At 51.0% G+C, this 21,344-nt stretch overlaps 1 protein-coding gene across 3 annotated transcripts in view; it reads left to right on the top strand.

Annotated features, from left to right (window-relative positions):
* PTK2B (protein tyrosine kinase 2 beta) overlaps window positions 1-20,239 on the top strand; it is a 110,751-nt gene extending 90,512 nt beyond the window's left edge. For 2 of the 3 annotated variants that reach the window (XM_003793945.3, XM_023515578.1), the window contains exons 16-31: window positions 399-483; window positions 685-785; window positions 1,047-1,162; window positions 2,965-3,065; window positions 3,225-3,314; window positions 4,158-4,362; window positions 6,819-6,927; window positions 8,143-8,208; window positions 9,614-9,739; window positions 12,884-13,030; window positions 13,178-13,213; window positions 13,596-13,620; window positions 14,954-15,000; window positions 15,639-15,776; window positions 16,006-16,086; window positions 19,520-20,239. In XM_003793945.3, the coding sequence (XP_003793993.1) occupies window positions 399-483; window positions 685-785; window positions 1,047-1,162; window positions 2,965-3,065; window positions 3,225-3,314; window positions 4,158-4,362; window positions 6,819-6,927; window positions 8,143-8,208; window positions 9,614-9,739; window positions 12,884-13,030; window positions 13,178-13,213; window positions 13,596-13,620; window positions 14,954-15,000; window positions 15,639-15,776; window positions 16,006-16,086; window positions 19,520-19,735 (1,689 nt within the window). In that variant the 3' untranslated portion in view covers window positions 19,736-20,239. The remainder of the gene's footprint in view (window positions 1-398; window positions 484-684; window positions 786-1,046; window positions 1,163-2,964; window positions 3,066-3,224; window positions 3,315-4,157; window positions 4,363-6,818; window positions 6,928-8,142; window positions 8,209-9,613; window positions 9,740-12,883; window positions 13,031-13,177; window positions 13,214-13,595; window positions 13,621-14,953; window positions 15,001-15,638; window positions 15,777-16,005; window positions 16,087-19,519) is intronic. The other variant, XM_003793946.3, reaches the window with a different exon arrangement.
* The last annotated feature ends 1,105 nt before the right edge of the window (window positions 20,240-21,344 follow it).

Below are 21,344 nucleotides of genomic sequence, written 5' to 3'. Positions count from 1 at the left end.
AGCCCTGGGGGGAAGGCCGAGCCCAGGAAACAAGCAAGAATTTAAAACCCAACAATAAAGAAAGAGGCCAAGCACCCACCTGACGATGGCCTTGCAGGTGCTTCACCACATGCCCCTAACTTTGTGCAGGTCACATGGCCCTGGTCTCAGCATCCTTACCTGGACAGTTAGAGCCTGGAGTTATTTGAGCCCTGTCCAGTTCTAGCATAGCCTGATCCAAAAGAAAGGAAGTGGGGAAGGAAGGAGAAGAGAGGAAGAGAAAAGGGGAAGAGAGAGAAACAGGAGAAAGATGTCCCCAGCCTTCCGTGGCTGGTGGTGACGTCCATGGGAGGGACAGAGTAAGGCCAGGAGGGGACATGCCCTTCTGAGCACCAGGCCTGGACACACTCTTGTTGCAGAAAGGGGAGAAAATCAATGTAGCCGTCAAGACCTGCAAGAAGGACTGTACTCTGGACAACAAGGAGAAGTTCATGAGCGAGGCAGGTAGGCGCCCTCTGGATGGGACTGAGACCCCTGGCATCCAAGGCAGGAGAGGCCAGGCCTGGGAAGTGAGGAAGTGGGTGGAGGATGGTGTGAGCATTGCTGGGTCCAGATTGGAGGGGGGCTCTGCTCCCAGGTCTCCTGGCCAGAACAGCTCCTGCTGGACCCTTGAGCCACCCTGGCCCGTCCTCTTGTCCCCTGCAGTGATCATGAAGAACCTCGATCATCCGCACATTGTGAAGCTGATCGGCATCATCGAGGAGGAGCCCACCTGGATCATCATGGAGCTGTACCCCTACGGGGAGGTGAACAGAGGGGCAGCAAGGGGCCGAGGGCGCTGGGCCTGGGCGGGAACCATCCAAGCCTGGGCCCTTCCTCCTGGCTTCCCCATGCAGCTGAAAGAGCCCAAAGGCCCCATGTGTAGAAGAAATTGCTGGAACATTTTGCCAGCTTTAGGTTTGCCCCCCACACCCCCTGGGAAGGATCAGGGGCTGTTGGCAGCCTGGCCCCCTGGCTCCATGTTGGAGTCACACCACAGGTCTTGATGACACCTCCCTTCCCTGCAGCTGGGCCACTACCTGGAGCGAAACAAGAGTTCCCTGAAGGTGCTCACGCTCGTCCTCTACTCACTGCAGATATGCAAGGCCATGGCCTACCTGGAGAGCATCAACTGTGTGCACAGGTAGGGAGAGGAGGGGAGGGAGGCAGCTGGCCCTTCCGCCACCCCTGGGAGTCTAGGGGAAGCAGAGCTAGCGAGGGCACGGACCTGTGTTGGGATCCCAACATTGTCCCCAACTGTGCCACCAACTCAGAGCGCTGATGCAGCTTCTGAACCCACCTCCTCCTTATCAGTAAAATTAAAATCTAAGGTGTCTGGTTGGAGCTCCAGCCCCTCCACTGTGAGAGCCAGGACACTGCCTCCCACCTTGGCCATAGCTCACTCTCCTCCAACTGGCACACTTGGTGGGACATGACCCAGGAAAAAGGGATTGGGCTGGAGCAGTGCCAGGAAGATCCTGGTCCGGACACCACCCCGGTTCCCTGGCATCCCTGGGCTGCTAAGTCCCAGCCTCTCTGTGGCCCTGGAACAGCCCCTTGTCCACCTGCCCTTGCTCATGTCCCTGTCACAGGAACCTGATCCCACCATCATCAATTATGTGGCCTCATGCCTGATTCTACACAGAGTCACATTAGGGGAGTATACACAATCACTCATGCGGTAAATATTATGAAACTCCTGTTCAGTGCCAGGCACCATCCTAGTGTCAGGGAGAGTCATGAGCAAGACAGCCATCCTTTTCCATGGGAAGCTTACATTCTAATGTAGGAGTCAATCCCAAGATGTTAGCAGTCCCAGGCTAAGACGGTGGGACGATAGATTTGTTTCCTTTGTTTGTGTGTTTATTTGAAGTTGTTATGCTTTAAGTCATCTTTTCAATAATAAAAACAAAGGTTAGACCGGGGCAGGTGGCTCATGCCTGTAATCCTAGCACTCTGGGAGGCCAAGGCAGGTGGATTGCCTGAGCTCTCCAGTTGGAGACCAGCCTGAGCCAGAGTGAGACCTCATCTCTAAAAATAGCCAGGCATTGTGGCCTATAATCCCCACCACTTGGGAGGTTAAGACAAGAGAATTGCTTGAGCCTCAGCGTTTGAGGTTGCTGTGAGCTGTGATACCTTGGCACTCTATCAAGGGTGACAAAGTGAGACTCTGTCTCAAAAAGAAAAGCAAAGGTTAGGGAGGGGCCTGGCTCTGAGGCATCCTGTGAGCCGCTGACAAGCAGGCAGGGAAACTCTTTTGGGTTTGGGAGCAATTCCAGACCACGGGGTAAACCAAGTCAGTGGTGCTTCTCCTAGGAGGGGTCAGAGCTCAGCTCTGGGGTAGGTGACCTGGTTGCACCCTTTTCCTACCCATAACCTGCCAGGCAAGTCCCTTTGGCTCTCTGTCCAGGTCTGCTCCCCTGCAGCAGGGGTCTCTGAGAGCCTCTGGGTCAGGACATTGTGTGTGATCCCGGCACCCTAAGTGTCCATCAGAGTCAGCTCTGCCTCCACTGTGGCTGCTGTGATGATAAAACCTAAACAGTGCTACAGAAATGCAGGGTACAGGGCAGGACTCTGGCCAGGGAAGCTGCTGGGGTTCATCCCTGAAGAATCTGCAGGGTGACAGCTTCCCTGGCACAGAAAGGCATGTGGGGAGCAAATCCTGGGAACCCAAACGGGCTTTGAGCTGGAGATTCATGAGAAGGACTGATGAGAGATGGACTGGTCTTCAGAGAGGAGATGACAAGGTCCTGTGCTTGTTGGGGACAGAGGGTTAGACAGGCAAGACCACTGGGTGGGGGCTGTGACCCACAGGTGCAGCCAGATTCTGCTCCGAGCCTGGCTCTCTGGCTGGTATTCCTCTCCTTTACCTCTTTGTCTCCCTAAAATGTTCCAGCTCCCATGGGGGGCAGCGCCTCACCCTGGTCTGGACATCCTTTCTTCCAGGGACATAGCTGTCCGGAACATCCTGGTGGCCTCCCCTGAGTGTGTGAAGCTGGGGGACTTTGGCCTTTCTCGGTACATTGAAGATGAGGACTATTATAAAGGTGAGGGGACATTCTGGCTCCTGCTTGTCCGTGGAGGGTCGCTAAAGCCTATGGCTGGGTGGTCCAGGACAAGGGTCTCTGGAGAGTAGACCGTACTTCTGGATAATTCTGGATCTTGCTTCCTGCTTAACTCTTGTAAACCTGGTTGTCCACCTAAAGCCTCTGTGACTCGTCTCCCCATCAAATGGATGTCCCCGGAGTCCATCAACTTCCGCCGCTTTACGACAGCCAGCGACGTCTGGATGTTTGGTGAGTAGTGACTCTGGGGGGCCAGGGAAAGGGCTTGGGTTCTACCTCTAGGACTAGGCTATGAAGGGGTGCAGGGAGCAGAAGTCTGCCGTCCACTCCCCAAGTTCCAAGGGTCCTGTTTTGTTGTAGCCACTGAGAAGTCCCAGAGGTCAGGAAGCCAGAGGAAGTAGGGGTGACACAGACTGAGGGCTGGCCTGGGCCATGTGGGGACATCTTCCTGGAAGTCTCTTGTGACGAGTGTGCACTCTCCCAAGCAGCCCCAAGGACTAGTATGAGGCCACCCTAGAGAGAGGCTCAAAGTCACAACTCTGAGGCTTGCTCTGAGAAGGAGGTACAGGGAGTTAAGAGAAGAAAAGTGAGGGTAAATGGTCAGCCCCTTACAGGACACGGGCCGTGCACTGTCCCACCCAGGAACATCTCATTGTTATTACTCCCATTCTCCAGATAAGGCAACTGAGGCTGGGATGAGTCAGGGGTTTGCCCACGATGCAGGGGCAGCAAGTGTTGCCACTGAGCTTGGACTTCCAGCTCTGAAAGGGGCTTCACTCCCTCCTAAGAGAAGGCACTAGGGGGTCCCCTCAATGTGCCTTGGACTGCCACCTCCTGAACCCTAAAAGTGCCACCTCAAAGGGGCCGAGGGAGGGAGGCCTTAGTTCATGTACTGCAGATGTTGGTCAAGTCCCTGGGAGGACCACTGGGCAGGCACCGCCCCAGGGTGCTGGGGGAGGGGGAGGATGACGCGGGCATAGCCCCTTGGCTGGGACCCAGCACTGAAGGCCACAGTGCTCCTGAGGGGAGGGCCAGCTGTCCCCAGCATGGGGCCTGAGCTCCCTCTTCCCCCAGCTGTGTGCATGTGGGAGATTCTGAGCTTTGGGAAGCAGCCCTTCTTCTGGCTGGAGAATAAGGACGTCATCGGGGTGCTTGAGAAAGGGGACCGGCTGCCCAAGCCCGACCTCTGTCCCCCTGTGCTGTACACACTCATGACCCGCTGCTGGGACTACGACCCCAGTGACCGGCCCCGCTTCACAGAGCTCGTGTGCAGCCTCAGGTGAGTGCGCTGCTGGCCAGACACACTGGGCAGTTCCAGTGTCCCTCCCTAACGAGGCAGGGTCAGAGTCTCCACAGCTCTATACCACAGCCCTCCTTGTTCCTATCTTCTGGGGGAGGGAGCTCAGGTTCAGGCTGGTGACCCCTGCACCCAGGCAGTGACAGGAGGGCTGGACTTGCACTCAGAATCTGCTTCTGACCAACATTGCACCACACACATCCAAGCAAGATCGGCCAATCCTTCCAGCAGAAGCAGGGTGCCAGACACTCCACATGGAGCTTGTAGCTCTGGTGGAGGAAGGAAGGCTGAGCCCAAGCTCAGAGACAAGGTCACAGGGTGGGCTGGGGGAGCCTTACTCATCTGGGTGCTCAGTACTGAGCACGGTGCCTTGCCCACAGGATAGGCTCAGAAAATATCTTCTAGGTTGGAAAAGCCTGAGCCAGGCTGTCATCAAAGAGCAGGGGCTCTTCACAGATGTGGCCCTTGAAGCACCATGCTCTGGCTTCTGCTTTCTCCTTTCAACTTTGATCATTCCTCCCAGATAGCAAGGAAGGGGGTAATTTTTGACCTGTTACCCAGACTGTGACAGAGGAGCCTGTAAGGGGGATTAGGGGCTCAAAGGCCTGGTCCTCCCCTCCCCAGGGACAGGGAGCTTGCTGGGAACAGGTGTCATCCATCAGGGGTTCAGAGTCCTCCCAACCCCAAGTAGCCCACCTGCTGTCAACCCCAAGTAGCCCACCTGCGGTCAGCTCTCCCATGGATGTTCTGATGCCCTGTGGTTTCCTACATGATAGATGTCGACAAACTTTTCCTGTAAAAAGGTCCGACGGTAAATATTTGAGGCTTTGCAATTTATACAAATCTCTATCAAAAACTGCTCATCTTTGCTATATAGCTCAGAAATAGCCACAGACAATGCATCCATGAACGGGTGCAGCTGGGTTCCAATAAAACTTCCCAGCTTTTAGACCTCGAAACTTGAATTTCACATGGTTTTCATGTATCATAACATATTTTTCTTCTTTTAAACTTTTCAATCATAAAAAAAAAAATGAAAACATTCTAGTTTGGGGTCATACAAGAATAGATGTGGGGCCAAATTTGGCCTGTGGCTATCATTTGTCAACCCGTACTTTGGGGAATCTGGTAGTTAGTTGACTTTAAACACTGTGGTTTTAAATATTGTGATCAACATGTTGGCTTTTTTTTTTTTTTTTTTTTGAGACAGCAAGAAAAATAGCCCTAGAAATTGCCTAGAGGGGTGGCACCCCAGGGGGGATGCTGAGATGCCCAAGCCAGGGGCAGTGGGAAGACCCTGAATTGTTTTGTAGGGCAGGGGCTCCAACACGGTCTGTAAAACTTCTGATTTAAAGGGCCTCTCTATTTCTGTCCTTTCAGTGAGACTCCCAATTAATTCTAGACTCTTCTGTTGGTCCCTCATAAGACAGATTCAAGAAGCCAAAGGGCTCCAGGAGAAAAGGATTTGAAAGGTGTAATTGAGAGGTGAAAGCTCTGAGCTGATAGAGGTGGGAAGTCTTAATCCATTCTGGGCCTTGAGAACCACAGGAGCTGTGCAGGTGTCTGTCCCCAAGCTGACAGGTGCCCCCATCAAAGGCACGCAGCCAGGTCCCCACCCTGGCCAGACTTAGGAGCAGGCTTCCTAGTATAATCTGAAGAGCACTCAAAGCCACAGCCTGACAGCCCCTCCTTAGAGTTAAGAAAGGATCTTATCAGTGTTTCCCAATCTTTCAGGGGGTAGGAAGAACCCTTTTAGTGGCAAATTTTGAAAATTTTTCTATGTAATTATTAACACTTTTAGACTCTTTTGATGGACAAAATGTAATGGGCTATATATAGGCTCTGTAATGAAGTTTTTATTAGATACAATATAATGCATATGCATTTGATAACACAGCACTAACTATCACATATTCAATAGTACATATTATTATGTAGCTATATGAACATGCGGATTCATGGACCCCTTGTAGTGACTCCAGAGTCCTCTGGACTCTGTGATTCTAGGTTGAAAAGCACTGGATTGGGTAAGAAAGGTGAGCAGCATGCCCCCCTGTTAATGCACACCAGGGATGCATGGGTGGGACTTTTCATGGGAAACAGGAGACACGGAACATAGACCAGGGTCAGGAAGTTGGCTGGCACATTGGAACTCTACGGTAACAGGCACAGGAGAGCAAGGGCAGGGCTGTAGGCAAGCTTCTGATGCTGGGCCAGGCTGGGATTGGCTCTACACGTACTTTCTCCCACCTTGGGTCTATTCCTGTGATCCTTCCAACCTCGGTCTGGGGTGGCCTCGGGGCCCACATTCCAGGCCACTCTGCAGGGAGAGAGAGAAGGAAGCAGGATCCAGCAGTCTCCCTACAAGCAAGAGCCGCCTAAGAGCATCTTACTTTGACCTTGTTTCTCTCCCCTCATCTGATCTGACTCCTTGGCAGTGATATTTATCAGATGGAGAAGGACATTGCCATGGAGCAAGAGAGGAATGCTCGCTACCGAACCCCCAAAATCTTGGAGCCCACAGCCTTTCAGGAACCCCCGCCCAAGGTAAGCCAAGTCCTGACCTCATGGGTTTTATGAGTCATGGCGAAGGTGGATCACTGTCTGACCCACTCTCCTCTCACTACATAGGTCTTTCAACCCCACTTCCATCCACGCTGAGCTCAGGCCATCACACCAGTGCCCTGGCAGGTGAAATCAGAGACACAGGCACTTTGTGGAATGGCAGGTCAAGAATCGTCCCTCCAAAGCTTTCCTTGATAGGCTAGGGGCTTCTAGTAGTATTTTGGGGGACACACAGGTGGAGGATGTCCTGGGCCCCTTCAGTCTAGTCTCTGTTGTCCATGTCATTTGTGGCAACCCTAAGCCCACAGCCAGGGCCCTGTTGCTGGTAGGTGGATGGGTTTTGAGAGATCATGCCTGTATTAACCAGGTAGAGCTGCTGTAACAAGCTGCTGTAACAAACTACTGCAGACCAGGTGGCTGAAACCACAGAAATTTGTCTCTCACAGTTCTAGATGCTGAGAAGTCCAAGATCAAGGTGCTGATGTCTGGTGAGGGCTCTCTTCCTGGCCTGCAGATGGCCACCTTCTCCCTGTGTCCTCACCTACAGGGGAGAGAGAGAGAGAGAGAGAGAGAGAGAGAGAGAGAAAGAGAGAGAGATCTGGTTGCTTTTCTTTTTCTCCTAAGGGTGTTAATCCCACCACAGGGCTACAACCTCATGACTTCGTTTAACCCTAGTTACCTTCCAAAGGCTGCACCTCCTAATGCAGGTTAGGGTTTCAACATATGAATTGAGGGAGGACACACAAACATTCAGACTCCAACAAAGCCCAGTCTAGTCCCTATTGCCCTGCACATCCTTCCCCTCCCCTCAGGCCCAGTTCAATATTCATCTCCAAGAAGCTTCTGTAAGTGCCCGAGCCCCTCATGGCCTCCTACCCCTGAATGTCCACGAATCTGGATCTCTGATTTGGCAGGTGCTCCCACATGTGGGGAGGCTATGCATGCCCAGATCATTAACCCCACCAATTAGCAATACCCCTGGGGGGTAGAGAGGTGATCTTTTTGTCCCATCCCATTACTCAGCAGGTAATAGGTGCTCAGTAAGTGGATGCAGAGTGATTTTATGATAATTTTGCTTCACAACTCTCCTTCCTTCTCAATAAGCCTGAGCTATCTCCAACCTGATATTCCCCTGGTAAGCTGTGTTCACTTGAGGAGAGAGACAGGAACTGACACGTCTCTGTGTTCTCTCTCCAGCCCAGCCGACCCAAGTATCGACCTCCTCCGCAAACCAACCTCCTGGCTCCCAAGCTGCAATTCCAGGTAAACATGGAACCAGAGGGCTGGGAAAGTTCACGGGCGCCCCTCATCCAGACCCTTCCTGAAATTCCGTTCTTGTGCCTTTGAGGAGCAATAACCACCCACAAGAGTGATGGAGAGGACGTGTGTTAGCTCTTCTTTGGTGCCCAAAACTGAATTTAAACTCAGATCAGAAAAATAAAAGTGCAATCCTGCCAGGCTGTCTTTAGCTGAGACCTGCCTCATGCCCACCCAGTCCCTCTGTTCCCAGTGTCCCCTGCTTCATGTGCCTGCCTGCAGCTACTTTCGTGTGTCCAAGGTCCCCCTGGTCCCTGACCCTGAGCAGAGCCTTCTAAGGGGTCCCAGGAGCTGGAGACAATGACGTTCTTCAGAGAATGGGTCCCTCCCTGGTTCCCCAAGAGGCCCTGGCCCACTGGCAGGACTTCACTCCACCTCCACCCTCACCAGCCACGATCCTCCTCAAGCTGTGGGAATGCTCCTATCCTGTGTGTCACTCTTACATCTGGGAGAGAGAGCCCAGCCTCCTCTCATTTTTTCTCTTTTATCCCCCAGATCAGAGTCGTTGCTCAAAAATGGAGCATCTCAACCAATAGAAACCACGTTCACTTATGTGGTGCTCTTTACAGAAAAGTACTGTGGTCATGTGTTTATTCTCGAGGAAATGTCAAATGCGCCAAATGTGCCAAATAAGCCTATCCAAGAACTAAAAGCCCTTTTCACGTGGAGAAAAAGACTTGATTTAAAAGGTGGAAGCAGGGTGGCACCTGTAGCTCAGTGGGTACAGCGCTGGCCACATACACTCAGGCTGGCAGGTTCGAATCCAGCCTGGGCCTGCTAAACAACAATGTCAACTGCAACAAAAAAAAAAATAGCCGGGCGTTGTGGTGGGCACCTGTAGCCCCACCTACTCGGGAGGCCAAGGCAAGAGAATCACTTAAGCCCAAGAGTTTGAGGTTGCTGTGAGCTATGACACCACGGCACTCTACCAGGGCAACATAGTGAGACTCTGTCTCAAAAAAAAAGAAAAGTGGAAGCAATGTCCTTATAAATGAAACATACCTATATTTAAAATAGGGATAATTTTTTAATTTAAAAATTCAGACATTAATACAAATCTATGGGCTAATCATATCTGTCAGTTTGTCACATAACTCTTTTCCTAAGTGTCCTGAGGGAGGAGAGCTGGTCCCAGAGCACTGTGCAGGAGGGTGCTGGATGCAAGAGAGGCCATATTTCCCAGACAGGGCCAAGGAAAGGTCCACATCGTGTCCTTGATCAGCTCCTGGGGAGCAAGCCCCATGCCCCATGGTGCCCACGCATTGTTTCTTTGTGCTCGTGTTTGTAGCAGCTAATTGTCCCCCTTCTTGCCTCGTCCTGTGTCTTGTGCTTCTTTGCTTCTCCTGAATAGGTCCCTGAGGGTCTGTGTGCCAGCTCTCCCACGCTCACCAGCCCTATGGAGTACCCATCTCCTGTTAACTCGCTGCACACCCCACCTCTCCACCGGCACAATGTCTTCAAGCGCCACAGCATGCGGGTAAGAAGGCTCTGCATGCTGGGTCCCAGGGAGTCAAGGGTGACTCACTTTGTCACCCTTGGTAGGAGGCTGATGGAGGGAGGTGGCTGGGGACACCGGAAACCCTGTGTCCTCAGGCTCTGGAGTTGCCCTCCATGCCACCACGCTCCAATCAGTCCACTGAGGGGCTCTGTGGCTCCCTTCCCTTTGCAAACATATCAGTGTCTGGGAGTCAAGCCAGGCTTTGCTCCCTGAAACACCAGCTGGATCTGGACCTTCCCTGGTCTATGCAGGTTCTGTGGCTGATCATGTAAAAATCTCTCCCTTTCCTGAGCGCCCAGGGTAGGGTGGTCCACAGCAGCATGAAGGCCTGTGAGCTCAGAGCTGCCAAAGCCAGATAGCACTGGAGTTAAAGGGTCCTGGAAGCTCCATCCCACCCTACCTGCCTTCCTGATAGGTTTAGTTGCTAAATCTCAGTCAAAGGAAGGGATTCCTGTGGTGGTGGCTGCTGGTGCTGCTTTTGTAAAGGTTGCTTCTGGGTGTGGAGGTGCTTCGGGACTAGTGCGAGTATAGGCTCAGCAGCTGAACAGAGCAGGGGGCTAAGCCACTGTCCCATTACCTCTCCATGTCAACTGCCTTCAAAGCCCTGAGTGCTTCATAGACTAGCTGCCGTCAGGTCTTATGCAACAAAAACACCTTTGCTTGTAACCAGCTGCCCCCTGCTACCAAACATCTTCCTTAATACATGGCAACTTAGAATTCCAGGCACCAAGATCTGCTGTGAAATTTCCACTTGTTGTCTTCTTTTACATTAATTTAACTAATTTTTATCTTTCCGTATGCTTAACAGGAATAAAACTATTTTTAAGCGTGTACTATAATTCAGGTTGTGTTCAGTTCCCCCACCCTCCTGCCCTGGACTTTTTATTCATAATTAATTAAGTTCTACTGAGTTTTGCTTAAAAATATGCTCCTTTAGAAAGATGCTATTTTGCGCACTTGAGGGGTAGCACTACCTTTGTCTGAGCCCTGCTTCTCATCGAGGACTTTGTTCGGTTCCATAGAGACAGACTGTGCAGCCAGAGAAAAGGCCTTTGTGTCAGGAGTTTATAAGTAATTGCCATGAGAAAAAATCTCTCTGAAAGAACATAATAAGCATGTCCTCAAATAAACAAGCCCCCCAAAAGCTGAAAATATAAACTGCATTTTATGACAGAGATCAGAATGTTGAGAAAGTCTCTTCTAGGTAAAATACCAAAAGGGTATAATAGGCTACCTACAAAGCCTTTCAAAGCGTTTAACAAAAATTCAGAGATGATTTTCCCACAAAAACAATTTTTCTAATTACTGGCTCTATAGCCTGACTCATCTGGAGGTCTGTGGGATGCCACAGCAGAACTAGGATGGCAATAATCTCTCCCTTGAAACCCTCACAATTGAGATTTTAAATGATCATATTCTGTAAACAAGCCCAGCAGCTGTAAGCCCTGTGCTGTCCATGGTGCTGAAGACGGAACCCAGTGGTTTTGCCTTCCAAGAGTTTATAGTCAGCCAGAGGGAAGAGGCCAGGGCACACTCACCTGTCATCACAAGCCAGAAGGCTGTAGGTGCCACAGGCAGGAGGGCAACTCCTTCCAGCTGCTTTTTTCAAGTTAGGCCTCGAAGGAGGGAGCAGATTTGGATAAGAAAAAACTGGGATGCAGGGAATAGAAGAGGAAGAGATATGAGTAGCGGCCAAGATTGAGTGTTGAACTGTATTGTAATATTTGAGTATGTTTTGTAGGGATTATGGCTTGCTGAAATTAGGTAGAGATCATCTTCAGCATTTTCTGCTAGTGACTTATATGGAAATAGCCACTTTGAAGGAAAGGAACTAAGAGAGCTCTAGCTCGGGTGTTATAGAAGAATCCCACCAAAGGGGACCCCCAAGTTTTTATGCAATCAAGAGTATGCCAATATCATGCTGCCTCTGTCAGTCCAGGAGGCTGGGGGTTATCATGGGAAGCATAAGAAAAGCATGGGAAAGAGTGCAGGAAAATAGGAAGGCATGCCATACCTTATTTTATTATTTTTTTTTAATTTATTTTTGAGACAGAGTCCCCCTTTGTCACCCCTGGTAGAGTGCCATAGCATCATAACTCACAGCAACCTCAAACCCTTGGGCTCAAATGATCCCCTTGCCTCAGCCTCTTGAGTAGCTGGGATGACAGGCACCAGCCACAACACCCAGCTACTTTTTTAGAGATGGAGTCTCACTTTTGCTCAGGCTAGCCTCCTGAGCTTAGGTGACCCACCTGCCTCAGCTTCCCAGAGTGCTAGGATTGCAGGTGTGAGCCACCACTCCTGGCCCACAATACCTTCTACTTCCGCACTAGCAGCTAAAACTATGTATAGTCCCAAGTCTCACAGATGAGTTAAAACAAGGGTTAAATTTAAAAAACTGGGAAGAGAGAGGCTTCAGCTTATATAGAGCTGTATGTAGTATTTCTGTCTTTTTTTTTTTTTTTTTTGGTTGGGGCTGGGTTTGAACCCACCACCTTCAGCATATGGGGCCAGCGCCCTACTCCCTTGAGCCACAGGCACCACCCTATATGTAGTATTTCTTTAAATCTCATTCTCATTTTATCTCTTAGATCTTGCGTTTCTTCTAACCTATCATTAAATAACCCAAGCTATTATCTTAATAAAGAATGTGGCTTATTAGGAAGTCATGATCAACGGGTACACCAAGGACAGCGGACACAGCACCGCTGCTCTCGAAGCTTCCAGACCTGCTGCCTGAGTGCTTAGAGGATATAAGCACCAAATGGTTTCCAGAAGGCTGGCTTTGCATTTCTAAATCTATTAAATGACAGGAACCATCACACACACCAACTGACAAAACAGTATTGGGGTAATCCCTAGAAGATAAAACTTCATTGACAGGCCATGTAACTGTGTTAACATGGTACATGTCGAGTGATATGTTTTCGGGTTTGATATCACATTGCAACACTGGCCTGAACTCGGGACTTGCACCCAGTAACAACTGTCTGCCTATACGAAGGTTTAAGGGCAGACGTATAACCAAAAAGCAGCTGGCGAGGCTCTCCAGAGGACTGTCCCTCCTCTGAATCCAAGGACAAGGCTCACCGTGTCCTCCTGCTTCCCTCCACATCCTCGCAGGAGGAGGACTTCATCCGCCCCAGCAGCCGAGAGGAGGCCCAGCAGCTGTGGGAGGCCGAGAAGATCAAGATGCGGCAGATCCTGGACAAGCAGCAGAAGCAGATGGTGGAGGATTACCAGTGGCTCAGGCAGGAGGAGAAGTCCCTGGTGAGCGAGCCCTGACCCTGGCTGGGGTTTCCGTGCCCTGTGGTCCTCTGTGTCCTCGTCCACAACACCCCAGCTTGCTCCCCATGCATTTCTGGTGCTTTTAGTTCTGGAACCTGAAGACCCTCACTTTGTTTTCCTCCTCTGCAGGACCCCATGGTTCACATGAATGACAGGTCCCCATTGGTAAGTCAGCAGGGAGGTGTCTTCCTTAGAACCAAGGCCTGGGAAAGCCCCCTACACCATGGGACTCCCACCTCTCAGCCCTGGGCCCACCCAGCTCTTCCTCACTTGCACCCATCCTGGGAGCACGTCTTACCCATGTGGCAGCCTCCACGCTGCTCTGTCCAGAGCTCTCGTGTGACCTACACCTTCAGCACTACCATAGCCTCCAATGGGCTCATCAGCCTCCCAGAAAGGTGGCTTCTGATCGTGAGCTCCAAGACCACCCCCCTGCATGGCTCTAATCTCTAAACACAGTGGAAGAGCTGGGGACAGATGAAGGGGGAGAGTGGGTTTCCCCAAGAGCTGCCTGACTGATGGGTTCTCTCTCTTCCCTTCCTTCCAGACACCGGAGAAAGAGGTTGGCTACAGTAAGTGTTCCTGCCCTTTCTCTTGGGGAGGGTTCTGGTTGGCATCTCACACAGAGCCATTGTCCTTGCTCATTGCCCAATGCTAGGAGCAGCAGAGTCTATCCTAATCTAAGAAGCACCTGCCTTGCCTTAACTCAGAGCATGCAGGGAGGGCCAGCTCAGCCCCCGCCTTGTGCCTTCCTCCTGTCCCTCTCTCAGGCCCCTTCTCAGATCATCTCCCTCCTGCATTTGCTTGGAGGAGTTGGGGCCGCTCCCTTCCTATTTCCAGCTCACTCTGTCACCTCATGGAGGAAAATTAAGTAGCTCTCCCACCTCTCCCAATGCACACTCATCTTCTCCAGGCCCTAGGGACAGAGGAAAGGAAGTGGGAGGGGAAGCTGAGCCCACAGGGTCTCCAGAAGCCTCTGCAGAAGGCAGGGAGGGAACAGCCAGCAGCGAGCTCAACTCCTGCCTGGGTCCCAGAGGGGCGGGGCTGATGATGGTGGTGACAACAGTTATAGAGAGCTTAACGCAAGTCAGACATGGGCCAGTGAAGCACAGGATGGTTAAGTAATTTGCTCAAAGTCACACAGCTAATAATTAGCAAAGCTCACATTTGAACCCGTGCATTCTGGCTCTAGAATCCCTTCTGAGCTAATGCTCCCATTTTAGAAATGAAAATTAAGGCCCAGGGAGTGACAGGAGCTGCTCTGCGGGCAGAGCTCTTTGTCAGCGCAGGTGAGAGCAGAGCTGGGTGTTCTGCCTTCCACTGTGCAGCTCGCTCTTCTAGCAGTCCACAGGCGCGTACGTGTCTCTGCACAGCAAAGTGGGAGAAATGAGACTCTGCTGCTGTCTCTGTTCCTTCAGCCCCAAACACTCAGGGCAAACCATTAGAGAATCCTCCCAGATCCACCCAGGAGCTGCTGACTCACCCAGGGGAGGCCCCTCAGATACCTGCTGCCTTCCGCTCTGGAGGTTTCTCCCTCAGAGACTTCTAGGCCACAGAATCTGCTGTTGCTCAGGCCTGGTGTCTACCCAGGGAGGAAGCCCACAGCTAGACTCCATGGCACTCTCTCCACCTTGGCCATGACTTTGAGTTTTTCTTTCTACAAAAGGGACAACAGTGCATGTCCCCAGTTACTGGAAAACCAAAAGAGAGAGATCATTTTCTCTGCCAGCTTTCTGGAACTTGGGTTTCACTTCCCTGGGGTCTCCTAGAAGACCCCATGGTTCACATGAATGACAGGTCCCCATTGGTAAGTCAGCAGGAAAGTGTCTCCCAGGCTCGGCAGGTACAAAGGGAAGGGTTGAGGTGCTGAGACGCACCCCCCACTCACTGTGCTTTTCATTGCAGTGGAGTTCACGGGGCCCCCACAGAAGCCACCTCGGCTGGGTGCACAGGTATGTGTCAGCTCTGCTGAAACTGATAAGAGATTTGATTTGGAGTCCACAAGGCTGAAAACTAGGCATTGCTCAAATGTCACAGTTCCTCAGATAGAATCTAGTACAGGATCCTCATTAGATAAAGGCTCGGAAAGGGCAGGCACCTTGCCTAAGGCCACACAGCTAACTTATGAAAACTCAAGGCAAAGAACCAGTCTCCAGTCCCCTGTGTCTCTCTGACTTAGACCAAAGCTCATCAGTCCAGGCTTGGGGATGGGTTCCCCTCCTTCTCAAGCCTCTCCCCTTTGCTCACAACAGCCCCTAGGTGAGAGCTGGCTTTCTTTACTCTAGACAGTGGTTGTAACCCTTGGCTGTCAAAGCTGAGGAGCTTTGAGGCCACCAGAACTTCATGACCACGTGATGGTTCAATTGGTCTGGCCTGAGGCTGCCACTAGTATTTTGTTAAGATTTTCTGGCTAGAGAACCACAGGCCTGGACTAGAAGGCAGAGAAGCAGCACTGGGACACGGCACTACTATTTCAGAGAATCCTTTCAGATCAGGCTGGTGGCGGAGTTAGCATTGACTGTGCCTGCCCATGAAGACTGGTAGCGTCTCCCAACTAACCCACCTCCGGCCTTCTGCTTCTCCCCCTCAGTCCATCCAGCCCACAGCCAACCTAGATCGGACTGACGACATGGTGTACCTCAACGTCATGAAGCTGGTGCGGGCTGTGCTGGACCTCAAGAACGAGCTCTGCCAGCTGCCCCCTGAGGGCTACGTCGTGGTGGTGAAGGTGTGAGCTGGAGCAGGGTCAGGGGAGGCAGAGGCTGCTCCCTCAGCCCTGGAAGGGAAGGGGCTGTGCTTCCTTGCTGGCAAGCCCAGCAGACCCCTTTAGAGCATGGTGGCTGAGGGGACTTAAGTGTCAGAGGGCAAGCCCCACCCCAGAAGCACCCTCCATGAGGGAAGTGTGGCCTTCTTCCAAAGTAGGAGGTGACAATCCCCCTGCTCTCTTCTCTCCCCAGAATGTGGGGTTGACCCTGCGGAATCTCATTGGCAGTGTGGATGACCTCCTGCCTTCCCTGCCATCCTCTTCACGGACAGAGGTGAGTGTCCTTGTCCCAGTCAGTGACAAAGCTTCTCCTGTACCCGTACCTGTCCCTAACTATGCCTCCCTCCAGAGGATACAGTTTGTTGCTGCAACGAAAATAATTTTATGGTTGGGGGTCACCACAACATGAGGAACTGTATTAAAGGGTCATGGCATTAGGAAGGTCAAGAACCACTGCTCTAGAAGAAACCAGCCCTGTGGACTCCTTGACTTGAGCCTGGTGAAACCAATTCCAGACTCCAACCTGTAGAAGTACAAGAGAACAAATCTGTAATCTTTTAAGCCACTAAGTTTGTGGTAATTTGTTATCCAAGCCATAGGGAACTGATACAGTGCCACAGGAGAACCAGTCATAGACCTCCCGATGGAGCCCTCTGATCCACTGCCTCCTGGTGGTCAGCCATGTGGCACAGATGACCATTGTGTCCATCAGCGTCCCCACTATCTGGGGCTGCTGAAGAAAGGACAAGGCAGGAGAGTTTGAGCCATTTCCTGTCTTCCTTCTGGGGCCAGCAAGAACCCTCTGGGCAGGGCTGCCTTGTCTGATGCGAGAGCCCCTTACCTAGGGACAACCACTTGTTCATTCATTCAATCATTCATTCATTTCAATGGATAAACCTCTCCAAGTGCCGACTGTGTGCAGGCGCACTCATTTTACTGTGCTTCACTTTATTGTACTTTAAAAATACTGCATTCTTTAAACATTCTTTGTGACAACCTTATGTCAAGCAACTCTATCAGCGACATTTTTTCCAGTAGCGGGTGCTCTTTTCATGCCTCTGTGTCCCATTTTGGTAGTTCTTGCAATATTTCAGACTTTTTCGTTATGATTATATTGGTTAATGGTGATCTGTGATCCGTGATTTTTGATGTTACAATTGTAATTGTTTGGGGGTACCTTGAATGATACCCATATAACATGGCAGACTTAACAGATGTGGGGTGCATTCTCACTGCCCCACCAACCAGCCCTTCTTCCCTTATCTCTCTCCCTCTCCTTGGACCTCCCTATTCCCCAAAACACAAGAACATCAAAATCGGGCTGATTAATAATCCTACAATGCCTTCTAAGTGTTCAAATGAAAGGAAGACTTGCGTGTCTCACTTTAAAACATAAACTAGAGTGCAGCGCCTATGGCTCAGTGAGTAAGGCGCCAGCCCCGTATACCGAGGATGGTAGGTTCAAACCCAGCCCTGGCCAAACTGCAACAAAAAAACTAGCCAGGCATCATGGTGGGCACCTGGAGTCCCAGCTACCCAAGAGGCTGAGGCAAGAGAATCACCTAAGCCCAAGAGTTGGAGGTTTCTGTGAGCTGTGACAGCACAGCACTCTACCAAGGGTGACAAAGAGAGACTCTGTCTCTTAAAAAAAAAATTATACTGAATCTACTCTGCCTGTGCTCTATAAAAGAAACCACACAGCACATTTGTTTACAGCATGCTTTACTGAATATTTTAAGCCCACTGTTGAGACCTACTGCTCAAAAGAAAAGATTCCTTTCAAAATACTATGTTCTTTGACATGGACCTGGTTACCAAGAGCGCTGATGGAAATGTACAAGGAGATTGACCTCTTCTGTACAAGCTGCAGAATGGATATTATGTTATCAGGTAATGTTGTTTTCATAATATAATATGAAACATAATTATCCATTAACATAACATAATATCCATTCTGCAGCTCATGGATCAAGGAGTAAGTTTGATTTTCCGGTCTTATTCTTTGAGAAATACATTTCATAAAGCTATAGCTGCCATAGATAGTGATTCCTCTGATGGATCTGAGCAAAATAAATTGAAAACCTTCTGAAAAGGATTCGCCATTCTAGCTGCCATTAAGAACATTTATGATTCATGGGGGGCAGACAAAATATCAACATCAATAGGCGTTTGGAAGAAGTTGATTCTAACCTTCCTGGGTAACTTCACGGAGCTGAAGACTTCAGTGGAGGAAGTAACTGCAGATGTGGTGGACAGAGTAAGAGAATTAGAGCTGGAAGTGGAGCCTCAAGATGGGACTGAGTTGCTGTAGTTTCATGATAAAACTTGAACAGATAAGGGACTGCTTCTGATGGATGAGCAAATAGAGTGGTTTCCTGAGACGAAATCTACTCTGGGTAAAGATGCTGTGAACACTGTTGACATGACGGCAAAGAAATTAGAATATTACAGAAATATAGTTGATGAAACAGCAATGAGGGCTTGAGAAGACTGTCTCCAATTTCCAAAGAACTCAGTGTTATCAAAAGGCATCACAAATTATCAAGAAATCTTTTGTTAAAGGAGTCAAATTGACATGGCAAACTTCTTTGTTACCTATTTGAAGAAATTGCCACAGTCGCCCAAACTTCAGCGACTACCACCCTCATCACTCAGCACCATCAACACCAAAGCAAGATGCTCTACCAGCAAAAATAGTATGGTCCTTTGAAGGCTTGGATGATCCACAGCATTTTTTTTTTTTTTTTTTTGCAGTTTTTGGCTGGGGCCAGGTTTGAACCCGCCACCTCTGGCATATGGGGCCTGCGCCCTACTCCTTTAAGCCACAGGCGCTGCCCAATCCACAGCATTTTTTAGCAATAAGGTATTTTTAAGGAAGGTGTGGACATCATTTTCTAGACATAGTGGTATTGCACACTTAGTAGACTACAGTGTGGAGTAGTCTCTATAAAACATAACTTCATGTGCACTGGGAAACCAAAAAGTTCATGGGATTCCCTTTATTACAATATTTGCTTTATTGAGGTGGTGTGGAACCAAATACACAATACCTCCCAGGTATCCTGTACTCAGCAATGGGCTAGCCCTGGGGACATAGCAGTAAACAAAACACAGTCCATGATTGTTTTGTTTTGAGACGGAGTCTTACTCGGCTATTTGGGTAGAGTGCTGTGGCATCATAGCTCACAGCAACGTCAAATTTTGGGGCTCAAGCAATCCTCTTGACTCAGCCTCCTGAGTAACTGGGACTGCAGGGGCCTGCCACAACCCCCAACTAGGTTTTTCTAGTTTTAGTAAACATAGGCTCTCATCCTTGCTTAGGCTGGTCTTGAACTCCTGAGTTCAAGCAATCTACCCGTTGTAGCCTCCCTGACTTCTAGGATTACAGGGGTGAGCCACTGTGCCCAGCCATCTCTGATCTCTTGATTTGACAGTGAGCTGCCAACTTTAACCCTGACCATTCACTTCAGTGGGTGCAGGGTCTGTTCCACTGGATCAGTCTGGTCTGGGTCTGGGATGTCTGTGGCTTCAGCCCTTGCATAGCCAGCTCCAGCCTGGACAGGGTCTTTGATTCAGACCAGACCTAGCTCTGATTTGCCCCCAGGGAACACCTAATGGCCCCAGCCAATGTGGCACCCAAGTGGCTTCCCAATCTCCAGGCATAAACTCTGCGGACCCTCCACCTCTCCCCTATGCTCTTCCTATAGATTGAAGGGACCCAGAAACTGCTCAACAAAGACCTAGCAGAGCTTATCAACAAAATGCGACTGGCGCAGCAGAACGCAGTGACCTCCCTGAGCGAGGAGTGCAAGCGGCAGATGCTCACAGCCTCACACACCCTGGCCGTGGACGCCAAAAACCTGCTGGACGCCGTGGACCAGGCCCGGGTTGTGGCCAACCTGGCCCACCCGCCTGCAGAGTGACCAAGCACACGGGCTGCCTGCCTGCGTCTTCCACCCCCACCTCCTCGTGTACCTTCCCCACCTTGCCTGCGGTCATGTGGGTCTTCTTGGGGGGAAGACCTGGCCACTCTGCACGACCCCCTCTCCCCACCCCACCCTGGACTGAGCTGCTCAGGCTGCAAGTGACTGAGAAAACCCTGGGCTGTGGACACAGGGGAGGGGTGACAAAGATGGCTGGAGGAGGCATGCTGCCACCTGGCCAGTCCTCCCCACCATGGTCTGACTCATGCTGGGTGCTTATAGGGGGTCACATGGTGCCCCCAGTAGCCAAGATGGCTTTACACGTGGACACAGCTGGCCAATTTGGGATCCAGGCTGCTCCTCTTCCTTCCTTTTCCACCCTCAGAGGTCCCCTGATGCACAGATGGGCCCAGGAGGGGCTTTATTTGGGGGTCGGGTGGCTGGTGAGATGAGAGTAGAGCCTGGCATTCTTGTACAGTGTATATTGAAGTTTATTTAATGTGAGTTTGGTCTGGACTGACAGCTGTGTGCCCTCCTGGGGGGAACCTGGAAATGCAGTCCAGGGAAGAGCTAAGAGGGAGCAGGGGCACGGGATGCTGTATTGTCAGCAACCAAGAGTCAGGGAAAGACATGGAGAGATGGGAGGACTCACGGAGAGATGGGAGGGCTCACGGAGAGATGAGAGGGCTCACAGGGAGAGAGGAGGACTCACGTAGAGATGAGAGGACTCATGGGGAGATGGGGGATTCACAGAGAGATGGGAGGACTCACAGAGAGATGGGAGGACTCAGAGAGATGGGAGGGCTCATGTAGAGATGAGAGGACTCATGGGGAGAGAGGAGGACTCACGTAGAGATGACAGGACTCACAGGGAGATGGGAGGACTCACGGAGAGAAAGGAGGACTCACGGAGAGACGGGAGGACTCACAGAAAGATGGGAGGATTCACGGAGAGACAGGAGGATTCACAGAGAGATGGGAGGACTCAGAGAGAGGGGAGGACTCATGGAGAGATGAAAGGACTCACGGGGAGATGGGAGTACTCATGGAGAGAGGGGAGGATTCACGGAGAGAGGGGAGGACTCATGGAGAGAGAGGAGAACTCATGGAGAGATGAGAGGACTGACAGGGAGATGGGAGGACTCACAGAGAGAGGGGAGGACTCACGGAGAGAGAGGAGGACTCACGAGGAGATGGGAGGACTCACAAAGAGAGGGGAGGATTCACAGAGAGACAGGAGGACTCACGGAGAGAGGGGAGGACTCACGGAGAGAGGAGGACTCACAGAGAGACGGGAAGACTCACGGAGAGATGGGAGGATTCACAGAGAGATGAGAGGACTCATGGAGAGAGGAGAGGACTCATGGAGAGACAGGAGGATTCACAGAGAGATGGGAGGACACAGAGAGATGGGAGGACTCACAGAGAGATAGGAGGACTCACAGAGAGACAGGAGGACTCATGGAGAGATAGGAGGACTCACGGAGAGACAGGAGGACTCACGGAGAGACAGTAGGACTCATGGAGAGATAGGAGGACTCACGGAGAGACAGGAGGACTCATGGAGAGACAGGAGGACTCACGGAGAGACAGGAGGACTCATGGAGAG

The sequence above is a fragment of the Otolemur garnettii genome, unplaced genomic scaffold (assembly GCF_000181295.1).
Source record: "Otolemur garnettii isolate 467f Iridium unplaced genomic scaffold, OtoGar3 scaffold00074, whole genome shotgun sequence".
NCBI classification, from domain to species: Eukaryota; Metazoa; Chordata; class Mammalia; order Primates; family Galagidae; genus Otolemur; species Otolemur garnettii.
Note: the sequence above shows the minus strand (reverse complement) of the source record. Positions and strands in the feature narration are given on the sequence as shown.